Source organism: Phodopus roborovskii, unplaced genomic scaffold (assembly GCF_943737965.1).
Source record: "Phodopus roborovskii unplaced genomic scaffold, PHOROB, whole genome shotgun sequence".
NCBI lineage: Eukaryota > Metazoa > Chordata > Mammalia > Rodentia > Cricetidae > Phodopus > Phodopus roborovskii.
Window position 1 is genome coordinate 2,433,815 of NW_026126443.1, and position 12,991 is coordinate 2,446,805.

Sequence of the window (12,991 nt, forward strand, 5' to 3'; positions counted from 1 at the left end):
TGTTCTTTGAGTGTGCCATTTTGTATTTATTCTTTTTGAGAACAAAGCAGTGTCTCCAATGATAGGAATTACAAGATACTTAGTCTCAGGAGCATGAGCACAGATGGAAATGTAAACAGGAAACCAGTGGGGAGTTAATTGTGTGGCATCTGGCACTGAGGTCCAGCAGAGGCAAACAAGCCATCTTACCACTACTCTTTGACATGATGGGGTTGCTCCCTGGAGACAAAGGTGGAAAATAGAGCCCTTTATTATTATGTCCTCTACAGATGATTTGTTGTTAGCAACCACTGATGGTAGAAGGGACCTCAATTACCCCACACATCCAGTACATAAATAAAAAGTCTCTCTGTGTCCCCAGATGCTACAAAATGGATTTTTCCATTGTTACATTAAATAGGCTTTTGAGTTTTATAGGTTTTTTTCTCTTTCTCCCTCTCATACACATCACACACACACACAAAAAAAAAAAAAAAAAAAAAAAAAAAAAAAAAAAAAAAAAAACCCCACACACATTTCATATTCTAGTCTTAACAGAACAATGCTACTACCAACTATCTCTCATCCTGACTTCATCACTGTCATTTGTCTGGAGAGGAGACTTATAACTCCCACAAAAAGGCTTGAAAAAAATGAGAGTATTTGCTTAATTCCCATTCATTAAAAACACAAAGCCTGAATAAAAAAAATCCACTGATACGTTTAGAGGAGATAGAGATCAACTACAGTTGTGAGACTGAAACCATAATAGCCTTACAGCCCTGCTAACATACACAAAGCACAACATCAAAGAAGCACAGATTTATTTCTGAAAGCAAACTTTGGTATACCATGAAATTGTTTTAAACAAAAATGTTTTCTGACAAATGTGTATGAGCACCAGATTGTATTGTCAGAGAGCAGAAGCCTGGAAATGGAAGGCATGGAATTTGCTTTGCTGGTTCAGACTAAGTAGTCCACATATCAACTGCTGTTCAAAATGAGAAAAAATACTGTCAAAGCAATGCTTCTTTGGTCCTGAAGTTTGATTGATGGGATTATCTATTTGGAAGCAAAACTTATTGCAGTGGGGGAAAAACAATCCTGGGGCTCAAACAAGGTTTAAGGCCCCAAGGGATACTAAATTTCAGAATTGGGGGTTTTATATTTATTTCCAGACAGGCAGATAGTATTCTTTGGGAAATACAAGATTTGGATTATGATTCTACTATTGTCACCTAATTTATGAATTATGAAAATATGATATAATATTAGTTCTTGGTCTTTTTTGTACAAAAATGAGTAGACTAAATTTCATCAAAATTGGGACTTTCTCACAGGCTTGCATTGTCACAGCAAACACAGATTTCTAGAAATATATCTTTGTCACCTCAATGAGATTATTTCAAGCTCAAACTCACAGGAGAACATGGATAAGTCTCCTCAAAAATTTAAGCTGAAGCTATCTTCAGATACCTATGAGATTCATCATCAAACAGATAATTTAAGTCCACATGGTTGACACTGTCTGGAGTATACCGAAGATACACAGAATCCCATCATATTTCTAGTTTTTTTTTTTTTTAATCAGATTCATTATGGCATGATCCTTCAAAAATACTCATTATATAGAGGCTGGGACAGTTACCTAATAACTACAAAGTTACATAGTAACTACAAAGCCTAAGATTTGATAATTAACCACTACAGAAAACAAAACAAAACACAAACACAAATGCCCATTAAATAGTGTTAGAATCCTTATGATTATCACTCTCTGAAACCTGAACTGACATCATCAATTATTATTTTTTGCTCTAACAATTTTACAAATAAAATTTTGTTGAGTTGGTAAAAAAATAAATCTCTAATGTCAACAAGCTTAGTAGCTGAGTGCTTATGAGTTGAAAATGAAAACAAGGAACAATGAATGACTCTCTGTTTCTGTCACCTGTTACATGCTAGGTTTGCAAACAGCACATCTTGGGAAAAAGTGAACTAAGAATGATTAATACCTTCAATGGCAAATGGCTTCCCTACAGTCAGAAGCTTGCAGTCAGCATCAATTGACACTTCATAATCCAAAAGGGCTTTGTCCATGATGAAGGCATCTAGTTTCTCTGGATCATTCCTATATTTAAAATCAAAGGGAAGAGAAATGAAAGCGGTTCATTACTGAGTGGTAAGGACCAGCCTGACAGATAGCATTGGTTTGGGGATAGAAACTTGGATACCAAGGGCAACACAAACTTGCCAGCTGCTGGCACTTGTTTGGCATCCGATTCACTGGTAGAGTAGATATCAGAGGAATAGGCATTCTTTTTAGAGCATGCAAAATCTTTCTCATAAGTTTATCTACCAATCTTATTCCTAACTGTCAAGCCCAACACCAAAGCCAGATATAACTACTAATTGAATTGGAAGGCACACAGGGAAGGCTGATTTCTATTATTTATCAAGGTTAAGTACTGCACTCAGTATTTTAATACATTTAATTTTTCATCCGGACTGTGAAACAAATAATGATGGCAATGAGGCTCAGAGATTTGAAGTATTTTGATATAGGCCACACCTGGGTAAGTGTGGGAGACAAGTGTTCTTGGGAATTAGATGTTGAAACTTTTATTTCTTCCTCTCACAATCATCATTTTATTATTCAGAAACTGACTATAATTTTGTATTTAGGAATAGATATCAAGGAAATACATAGAAAATATATAGTGTTCTTAGAGAAAATAAATTTGTGGTATCTCTAAGTCCATAGTATACCATCCAATAAATTGAAAAGGTGAAGCTTACATAACAGATTTTAGTGGACCAATTTAATACTCTGTCTCCAGAGAGTCACATTTCTTCCCACTGCATAGGTAGTTTAGAATAATTTAAGTTAGGTCCACTAGGCTTATACTAGTTAATTGTCAATGGGCTGAAATTGCCATAAAGTGTCTTGGGTGTCCTTTATGAGAATTCTCTATTATTTTGAACATGGGTGTAGACATGACCTAGTGGAAAGCTATATTTTATCACAGGCTGGACAACCCTTACAGGAAATGCAGCGTTTGGAAGGAAGCCAGCTAAGAAACTTCTTTGTTTTTAGTCATCCCAAATCTCTTTTATTAAAGTATACAATTTATGCACTTAAGACTTTTCTTCTCTTTTAACTAGTGTAGATTAATTATAAAGAACAATGGGCTTCATTGTGAATTTTTCCTCCACCCTTTCTTCCCACCATCCCTCTTTCTTAACCTCTTTACCTCCCTTTATTTCTTCCTTCACTCCCTCCCTCCAGGATTTCCCCCTCTCTTTCAAAGTCTCACCACATATTCTGGGATGATTTCAAACACACACACATTTTTACATTCATCTCATGATAAGAAGGGTTCAGAGTTGAGACACCACTCTCACTCATTTTGATATTTTCATGTATGAATGTAATAGTTTGATCATATCCTCTCTCTCTTGTCCTTCCCTCTTCTCTCACCAATCTACTTTTCTTCAATAGCTTCTCATTACTAATGACAACCCCCTTACTACTCATTTCCCCCTTAAATACTTTCCTTTTAATAACAAAGACATTTCTACCATTAGAATTGTCTAAATAGTTTTGCAAGACAGCACCTCTCAATTTTTTTTTTTATGCATATAGAGTATTTTTTATTTAATTTTATATAACAAAGTCTAATTAAATGAAAACAAACATTTATACACAATATTTGGGAATTTGGGCGTCGTTCTTTCCAAACTACTTCCTGCTGGTAAGGGGCGCTGTCTTGGGGGATTCGAAGAAGATTCAGATATCCTAGCTGTAGTCTGTCAGCACCTCTCAATTTAATATAGTGTCAGTCTTTCCATTCCTAAAACCAGAGTGAGGCTATATTGATACAGCACAGAGAAGTAGTCTATGATCTCAGGAGAGTAAGTTGAGGGCTCATTAACAAATTGGAAGGGAAGGGTATCCATAGACACAGGTGAGATTCACCACCAGGGAAGAAATTGCTAAGGTTGCCTGGACTGCACATAGACACATAATAAATGATCCTCTTTTTGGCATAAATTGCCTCTGAATTATTTTCCCATTCTTCCGGCAAGTGAAACAGATGCCACAGAATGCATCTATTTTTCCAGGAATATTTTACTTAAGTTACAATAACTTGTTTAACATCAACTAAAGTAAAAACATGACACAGATCCCTAGCAAGAAGTCTGGGGAGCATGAATTACTTCCCAGGAGTTGGTGACGAGGCATCTTAATGGAATCTAGGTAATAAAGTCAAATTCTAGTCTGAAGTCATTGCCACAGCAAGAGAATGCCCCATTGGAAAGGGCTACACAGTAACACACCAATAATCCATACATGTCTATGCTAAAAATAGGACAAATAGAAAAAAATTTCCCTTGAGGTTCATATACATTTTTTGAAACCAGTAATTCCTGAGCCCCTGTGTCACTGATACCCTTGTATAAGTACTTATGGTTTAGAATTGCATAGTGAGTTTAGTTGGCCTTGATTGATTTCTGTGCCATAAAAAGGACAGAAGCAACGAACTCATAGACTTCCGTGGGACCTGAATCACTGAGGAGGAGGTGTACTGTTATGATCCAGTCATGAGTAGTTCTAGGCTGGCTGAACCATTGTTGTAGTTGGCAGAGGTTTTAGCTTACTCTATTGTAGAATAATGTCTTAGAGGCATTCATTTAAAAGTATGTTTTACATACTACAAAATCAGTCATGTACTAACATGATAAAATAAATGAGCATCTAATGTAGAGGACTCTGAGTGTTGTAGGTCAGAGCTCTAGAGGGCTGGGGGTATGATATAGCATGAGAACTATGGTTGTTTGGAGTGTTACCTAAGAGTATTCACTGAGGCTAGGTCAAAAGTGGTGACAGGCCCAGAAAGAAATAAGGAGACACTGATGATAAGCTATGCTCATATTACTATTTATGTCAATCAAATGAGTCACCTGGGAAGTTTGTAAAACTGTGGTGGGTTTGGGATGGGCCTCAAACTGTATTTCTGCCTGGCTCCCTCATACCAACTATAAAATGGGTGCAGTTGGCCATGGGTTATACTTAAATCATCAAAGACTCTTCCATCACAGCTTCTGGACTAGCACAAAGCTATAATCTCAGTTTTGTATGGCTTCTGCCACCTGTTATCCATATCACTTTAGGAAATGTCCTACCTTTGTGACACTGGGCATTAGATGAAGGCCTTCTCAGGTAGAGCCACTGGAAAATAAAAGCTCTGAGTGCAGGGGAGCTGCTGGGTACCCAGAAAAGTTTCACCTTATTCTGCCATGCTATTTTACAACTACTTCCAGCTAAGGGCCCTTGCTATCTGTCTGACATTCCATCCTTGCTCTCACACCTGTGCAACTGTCTGGAGAGAAAACAGAAGGGAGTCTGGGAGGCAATGGAGCTCTAAAGTGTGTTAGTTAGGGACTCTAATGTTTTGATGTTCTTGCAAAATTAAGTGTCACTTAAACTTCATAAATAATTTTGTGAACCTAAGAGCACACAGCTTCCTGCCTCTCTGAGTCTAGTTTAAAAAAATCCATAAAATTGACGTAGGGCCTATTACTAGATCTCTCGAGGAACACAAAGCACTTATGTCCTGTGAAAGTCTTTCTTTACTTTCTTTCCTTTTAGAAAAATGAATTGAGCCTACTTACTGTTCACTGGTGAAATTCTAACATTAAGATGGAGAAACCTGTTTACTGGTGATGGACCAAGGTTGGGAATTAGGAGGTTGGATACAAATTCTTGTCTTAATGCCATCAGGCAGCAGAGAGAGGACAGGTACCTCTTGCAGAAGTTTAAAGCCATTCAGTCCCTTATTTCAGGCAGCCCAGACCAGCTGACACATCACTGCATGGCTTGGCATTTGACTCTACTGAATTACAGGCTCTTATAATCTGTCATGGCAACATGATTGCCTTTGATTGCTTCTCATAAATTCTGATGAGAAGAATTCAGGCATAGGAGTCACTGCCTTCTATCTTATTTCTTTCCCACAGGAAATCTCTGAGATAAATTTCCATTTCCTTGCGGCAAAATGAGACATTCCACAGGCTTAGGGATTCACTTTGAAGGGAAAGGTTGCTTAGGGACACTATATCCTTTGGTCACATTTCTTATGTGTTTAATCATCTCAGAATTGTTGTTTAAGCCAACATTTCCTTCCTTTGTCATCCACTCCACTAATGACCCTACTGGCTCTGAAATTAAAGGTATTGTAAACTGTAGACTGTGTAGGTAACTGGTAATCTTGGTCATTTAATTTCCTGCACAGTATTCTATATTGTCTTTTGGTTTTTCACAATGTATGAGTTATTTGTTTGTGTGTTTATGTGTATTTGGTTATATGTTCGTGTGTGTGTGTGTGTGTGTGTGTGTGTGTGTGTGTGTATTTGGTTATATGTTCATGTGTTTGTGTGTGTGTGTGTGTGTGTGTGTGTGTGTGTGTAAACTTACCAGGGCATTCAGCAATGAGGGTGTATTTCTAGGAGTAGTGTGTGTGTGTGTGTGTGTGTGTGTGTGTGTGTGTGTGTGTGTTTAGTCTAGAAGAAGCTGACATGTGGTGTCTTTCTCAATTATGCTCTATTTTTTGAGACACGGTCTCTCAGTGAACCTGGAGTTCTTTGACTTGGCTGATCAAAAAGACACTGGAATCCTCTTGCCTTCATTTGCCCATCACTGGGAGTATTTGTCTGTGCCTTGAGTCTTACACAGGTGCTGGGGATCCAAATCCAATTCTACATGTTTGTATAGCACACATTTTATTGACTGAGCCACCTGTACAGACCCTGAATACAACATTAGGGATTTTCATCTTATTGAAGAAGGGAAAAAAGAATGAAAAGAAGAAAAAAAAAAAAGGCAAAGCCCAAATGATTTCTCTTTCATTGGAACTTTTAGGATCCAACAACTGATACTCACTTCAGATACTGCACTCCATCAGGGGTGGCTGGCACATTATACCGTCTCATGTACTCATGCATCTCTGGGAAGCTCTGACGCACATAGTCTTCAGCACTGCTTTCCCGGACAGTTCCAAAACGGAAGCCTTGAGAAGGATGATGAAGCTATGGGGAGAAAAAGAAATTTTTCTAATGTGCAGTAATCATTTAATTACTTGTTTAAAACCTTTTACAATTATGTTTCAAAGTTCAATAATTAAACACATTTTAAATACCTAAAAGCACTGACATGAAAACAAAGTGTGCAGACACAGACAGGGGGTAGGTATATCTGCAAAAGGAGATAGGAATGGCAAGCCAAATATATCAGTCATTTTGCTTCATATTGAGACCTTAGTACATTTTTCAAAAATGTTAATACACTTACATATGGTGTGTGTGTGTGTGTGTGTGTGTGTGTGTGTGTGTTGTGGGAGGAGTTGGGGGGCACATAGGCCATGATGTACATGTGGAGATCAGGAGACAACTTGTAGGAGTCACATGTCTCCTTTTACTATGTTGGTCTTGGGAATTAAACTCAGTTCACCATGCATGGTGGTAATTATCTTTACTTTGGTCATCTTGTTGGCTCCCTAGTAGATAGGATTCTCTAGGCAATGTCTAAATAGACACATAGAATCAGCATCATATTGAGAATTGAATATTAAAATATATCTTTGTGATTATAACCCTCAGTAGTTAGAAGTATACAAAGGCCAAGTTAAAAGTATCCTGGGGTGATATTATGCCTTGCTCAATGCTGTGAATACTTTCATTTTATGTTACTAGTATTGATGCTGTATTCCATGTTAAATGTATTGAATTTACTATTGGTTTTGTTAAGAATTATTTTTTTTCTCCTTTAAGTAGTTGCAGTACCCAGTGCTGAGTCATGCTGTCCATGTTCTCAAATGGAACTTTGCCTTAGACAGGCACAAGGGAGGAGGGGATAGAAGGATCAGAGCCAGGAATGCCCTAGGTCTCCAGGATTCAAGACCTTATAGGGAAGAGGCAGTGCACCGAGACCCCTGATGAGACATCCTTCACTAAGGAAAATGAAGATACTGCATATATATCATGCTTTAATCAGCTCAATTACAGAGATATACTGACATGGGGGTGTAAAATGTATATAGACAAGAGCTGGGATTGGGCCATATTATGAACATATTCATGGAGCCTTTGGTCAGCAGTAGTATAGAGATTATTCTTCTCAGTTGTTGAGTAAAGCCTTTCAGCGTCTGTGTTCTGCTTTGTATTGGCATATTGTACATCACTGGTATTGACCTGAAGCCCTGGATAAGGAGCCATAGATGGGCTTTGTGAATTTTCTAAACCTCCTGAAATTTCAAGAAACTTTGCATATAAATATGCATTACAATTGTCTTCTATGGGAGGAGACAACGCAGAATTCTTTTTTAATAAAAATAATCAGGATTTCAAGTTATTTACATTCCACAAACTACGAACTCACTGAATATAGGAACATTTGATATATTTGAAGATGAATTAATTTTGATCCATATTAAAAGTCTGATATTTACAACAGTTAAGTAACCTACATGTTATATCCTTACAGAATGATATACAGTGTATGAATTATGTTTGTGAAATGTATTTACTAAAATAGGTGCTCTCACAGAAATTGAAAAACATTTATAGAGCTTGAACCAAAGTTACCTGTGTATGTGTTTGTTTAAATACTATAATTTTCCAGACATATAATTTATTTATTCATGATTTACTGAGATCCTGTAATGTACTCCTCTCAAAGTCATACCTGTAACCTGAACTCTAACCATCTGGCTATTAATGCTATTTCTTTGAATAATTTACTGTTGAGTATGGCAATATCCTTGTGTTCAATATAATTAGCTTACACGCTGAACATTTTCTGCCAACATAACCTAAATGAGGCACAAAAAAGAGCAGCAACTAACACCAAGTGCTTATATTGTACCATATATAGAACTGAATACTTCAGAGCCTTGTTCTGTTTAGTTCCCATGGCTTTGTGGGCAAGAACACTATACCTCTTTTTTTTTTTTTTTTTAAAGAAATGACTGGTGTGTTGAAACTCAATGAAGTGAAGTAACCAGTATAAAATAACTCAGAGTGAATAGACAGGAATGAGTTAGAACCTAACTCAGTCTGATTTAAAGGCTGATGCTGTTATTGACTACATCATCCTGCCTTCCAGCTCCTATGAGTAGCTGGATGAAGTGTTCATTAAAAGCAACCAAATAGCTCCCATCTTCCCTTTTCTCTGTGTATGTGTTCATGTGCATATATGTGTGTGCAAGCAGGCTGGAGGTCAACACTGAGTTCTTCCTTAATTACTCTTCATCTTAGTTTTTGAGACAGAATCTCTTGTGCCTGAACCTAATTGACTGGATTAGTTTGGAAGGTCAGCAAGCCATACAGATCATCCTCCTGTCTTTACATCCCAATGCTGGGGTATTTTTTTTTTTTTTTTTTTTTTTTTTTGCATGGAGGATCTAAATTCAGGTCTTTATGCTTATGAAGCAAATGCTATCTCAGCTCCTGGCAGCCATTTTTTTTAAGTATTCTCTTGAGTGTTCAATCCCAGGCCAATCCTCACAATAGCAACTGCTGCTCCACAGCTTGAGAAAAGGTTTCATAATCTGTTCACCTTTTAAGTCCTAGATCAAAACTCTCTATGTTAAGCCTTTGGTCTTAATCTAGTTTCATTATCCTACTTAGAGTTAAGAAGAAAAATAATAATGGACTTCTTACATATTCAAAAACAATGTTTAGTAGATTTAAAACATTTGGCCCAGGTGTTTTCTTGAGCAGTTTTTCACACATGGATGCATTATCTTCTTTGACCCTCCCAGGAATGTTTTGCCTTAGACATCTCCATTATCTTCCTTTCACAGAAAAAGTTTGCCATTTTCCCAAAGCCACAAAGCCTGTAAGTAGTGTATTGCGGTAAATAAGGATCAGGATAAACAAATAGGCCGAATAGATGTTTATTCAGGGAGAAATAACTTACAACCTAGACAGATGAACACCAGGAAATTCAACCCGATCCTCTCCTGTCCGAGTCACGCCAGAAAGAGAGAGCCTTTCCTGGCCCCCTCCGACCTCCTTCCACAGGTCACTTCCGCCCCTGGCTCCACCCCCAATGGGCGTGGTCAGTGCCACAGAAGGACTATCTCACTACAGTAGTGCACCTTGGATCTGAGCCCAGATAGCTGGATCAAAACATTCAACTTGTGATCATTGTAGAAAGCCCTTTCTCACACATATTGTGACTCCCTAGATCAGGTCAGTAGAAAATTTACTACTTGTGTACCAGGTGATGAGCCAAGATCTTTAAACATTTGCCATCGCATTATATGACAAGTGTTATTTTCTTGATTTTATAGTCAGAGACAAAACTAATATTCAAAATTACATTATTAATATTGGGCAAGATTTCTTCCTCTGGCTTGTAGAGCTGGTTTAATTCATCTGTACATCACTTACTGATCATGGCACTGGTACTTGCAAACATTCTGTAGCTTTTTATCAAGTTAATTCATTTGATCACCATTCTTTTGTTTGTATTTTTCCACTGACCTTGTGTAGGTATATCTACTCTCACTTCAGTCATCACTCTGTAACTTGGTGTCTAAGCTAGAACGTTCTTTTAACAGTCCTGAGTACTGTTCATTACACTTATTGGGCTCACAGATTTTTCTTTCATAGATCTTCATACACAGCACACACATCTAGTTGTAGATTTAAAGTCAATGATATAATTATTTGGTTAACATCTAGACTATCAGCTTTTGTTCAGCAATGGAAACTCTATATAAATCAAAATTTATTTTACTTAATCTTTGCCTTCCATAATGGTTTCCATCACATAGTTTCACAATAAAAAGGCCTTGTGATTGGCCAGTGAGATGATCAGCAGGTAAAAGTGCATGCTTCACAAGCCTGACTTCCGGAGTCTAGCTAGTTCCTGGAACCCATGTAAAGGTGGAAGAAGTGATCTAGCTTCACAAAGATGTCTTCTGTACATACACACACACACACACACACACACACACACACACACACAGTGGCACATTCATGCCCATATATACATGCATAATACACAAGTACGTTACAGCCATAAATAAACCCCAAATCTCCATATTGCTAAATAAAACTTTAAAAAAGTGTACAGATTACTAATTGGTAATTGGTAACTAGTCTTTGATCTCAGAGTGAGGTGAGAGCTTTGTCATCCCACATCATGTAAACAGTGCCCACATTCCAGCCTCTACTCAGGGTTTCCAAGTGAGTCTTGCCTTTAGTTGAAGGAGCCATAGGATCATTAGTTGTTAAACTTTTACCTTATATGTGTAAAAAAATCTTTTCTGGTCATGCATTTCATCACATTTCACTGCTGTAATATCTTTATGAGCTATGGGATGACTGTAGGCAACTCTGCCTTTCTTAGCTTCCTTTTCCATGTTGACTGCTACAGAATGTCCCTAAGAATTAGGAGATAAGAACCAGCAGACCCAGAGTGGCCTTTGGTGTTTTTCCTTTCCCTGACTATCTACTGCCATTTCTCATCAGCACTTCCATTGGCTTCATGTGACTGGTAAAGCAGTAGATTTGAGGTTTTGAGAGTGGAAAATTACTTCAAGTGTTAACTAACAACCAGACTCCAGGGTAGAAAGCATGCCATTAGCCAGACTAACTTAGATGTATTTCATAGACACATCCACTTCTCCAGTCCAAGTAGCCATTTTCCTGGTCTTCTTCCAACCCACTCATGACCATTATAGAACTCAAATATTGTCACACTACTTTTCCCCCTAGCGCTCACCAGTGGCTTCTCATGCTCTTGGCGTAAGGTGTAGTGCCTACATGGCCTCTCAGGTTAAGCATAGTTTGCTCCTGTCTCATTTCTAGACTTATCTTTCCACTCAGGAAGGTGATGCTTAAACAGTTTCTTCAATTTAAATTTTCTCTTTCACTTTTTTTTTTTTACTTAAAATGATCTACTTCTTGCTTTATGGTAGCTCCCATGTATAGTCTTCACTCTGCTCAGAAGGACCTCTTTTTACTCTTGTGTCTTCTTTGTTGACTCCTGCATGTCACATCCTCAAGGAAGCCTTCATTGATTCTCAGAGTATGCCAGGCCACCTGTAAAAATTTCCTATTGTACCTAAAGATTCAAGTGGTGTTGATAATAGTTGAAACTATTTGTTACAACTGCCTGCTACATATTCATGAGAGCAGGACCCAAGTCTTTCCTATTCATGTGATATGAGTTTTGAACAATATGAACTGCTGTCATTGTTAACATCTGATAAAAACACACTTAGTACTGTGGGGGTGTTGGAGGGTTCAGGGATAATAAGAGAAACATCATTTTCAACATGGAATTCTCTCAAGTTTAGTTGATTACAAGTTTTATATTTTAGTTTATGCTACTCTCTAAAACCCTTTCCTCTAATTTTTGCCTTCATGAAAAACAAGGCATTCTATTTTTCTGTGTGATATTCTAATAGAAAATTACTGTGAGCTTCTCAGCAGCTGCAGAATACTAGAACCACAAATGAAATCTAAGAAGTGATTGATGCATCTCAGTGGATCACCATAGTCCATTCTGTGCATAATTCAGACAGCAGGGATATGAGAATGCTTGAGTCAGGGACAGAGGACAAAGGTTTACAAAGCGCTAAAACATTTGAGCTGCATTCCAGCCACCGCCAGGCAGGCCCAGGGAAAGAAATAGTTCTTTTCAGATTCCACTAAATACTCCACCAGCTCACCCAATTCTGTTTATATTGTACTAACCTCTTCAGGCCTTGGGGAAATAATCTAAGGTTAAACTATCTATTTGTGTGTGAGTTGTTCAGTGTTAATGGAATACTTAAACTCTACCTGCAGCACATAGCGAACAACCAGGCAGACATTTCCCCGAAAGGAGAGAAATGTCTCAAAACAAATGCAAGCCGGCTCAGGAAATGAGCTTCTGTGTTCAAGATTGGCATGAGGCTTCAGATTAAAATCAATTCCAATGAAGAGCATTCCCTAC

At 37.7% G+C, this 12,991-nt stretch overlaps 1 protein-coding gene across 1 annotated transcript in view; it reads right to left on the minus strand.

Moving 5' to 3' along the window:
• The window catches only part of Grin3a (glutamate ionotropic receptor NMDA type subunit 3A), a 187,026-nt gene that overhangs the window by 44,210 nt on the left and 129,825 nt on the right, over positions 1-12,991 (minus strand). The window contains 2 exon segments of the mRNA XM_051187802.1: positions 1,995-2,110; positions 6,923-7,068. Coding sequence (XP_051043759.1) covers positions 1,995-2,110; positions 6,923-7,068 — 262 coding nt within the window.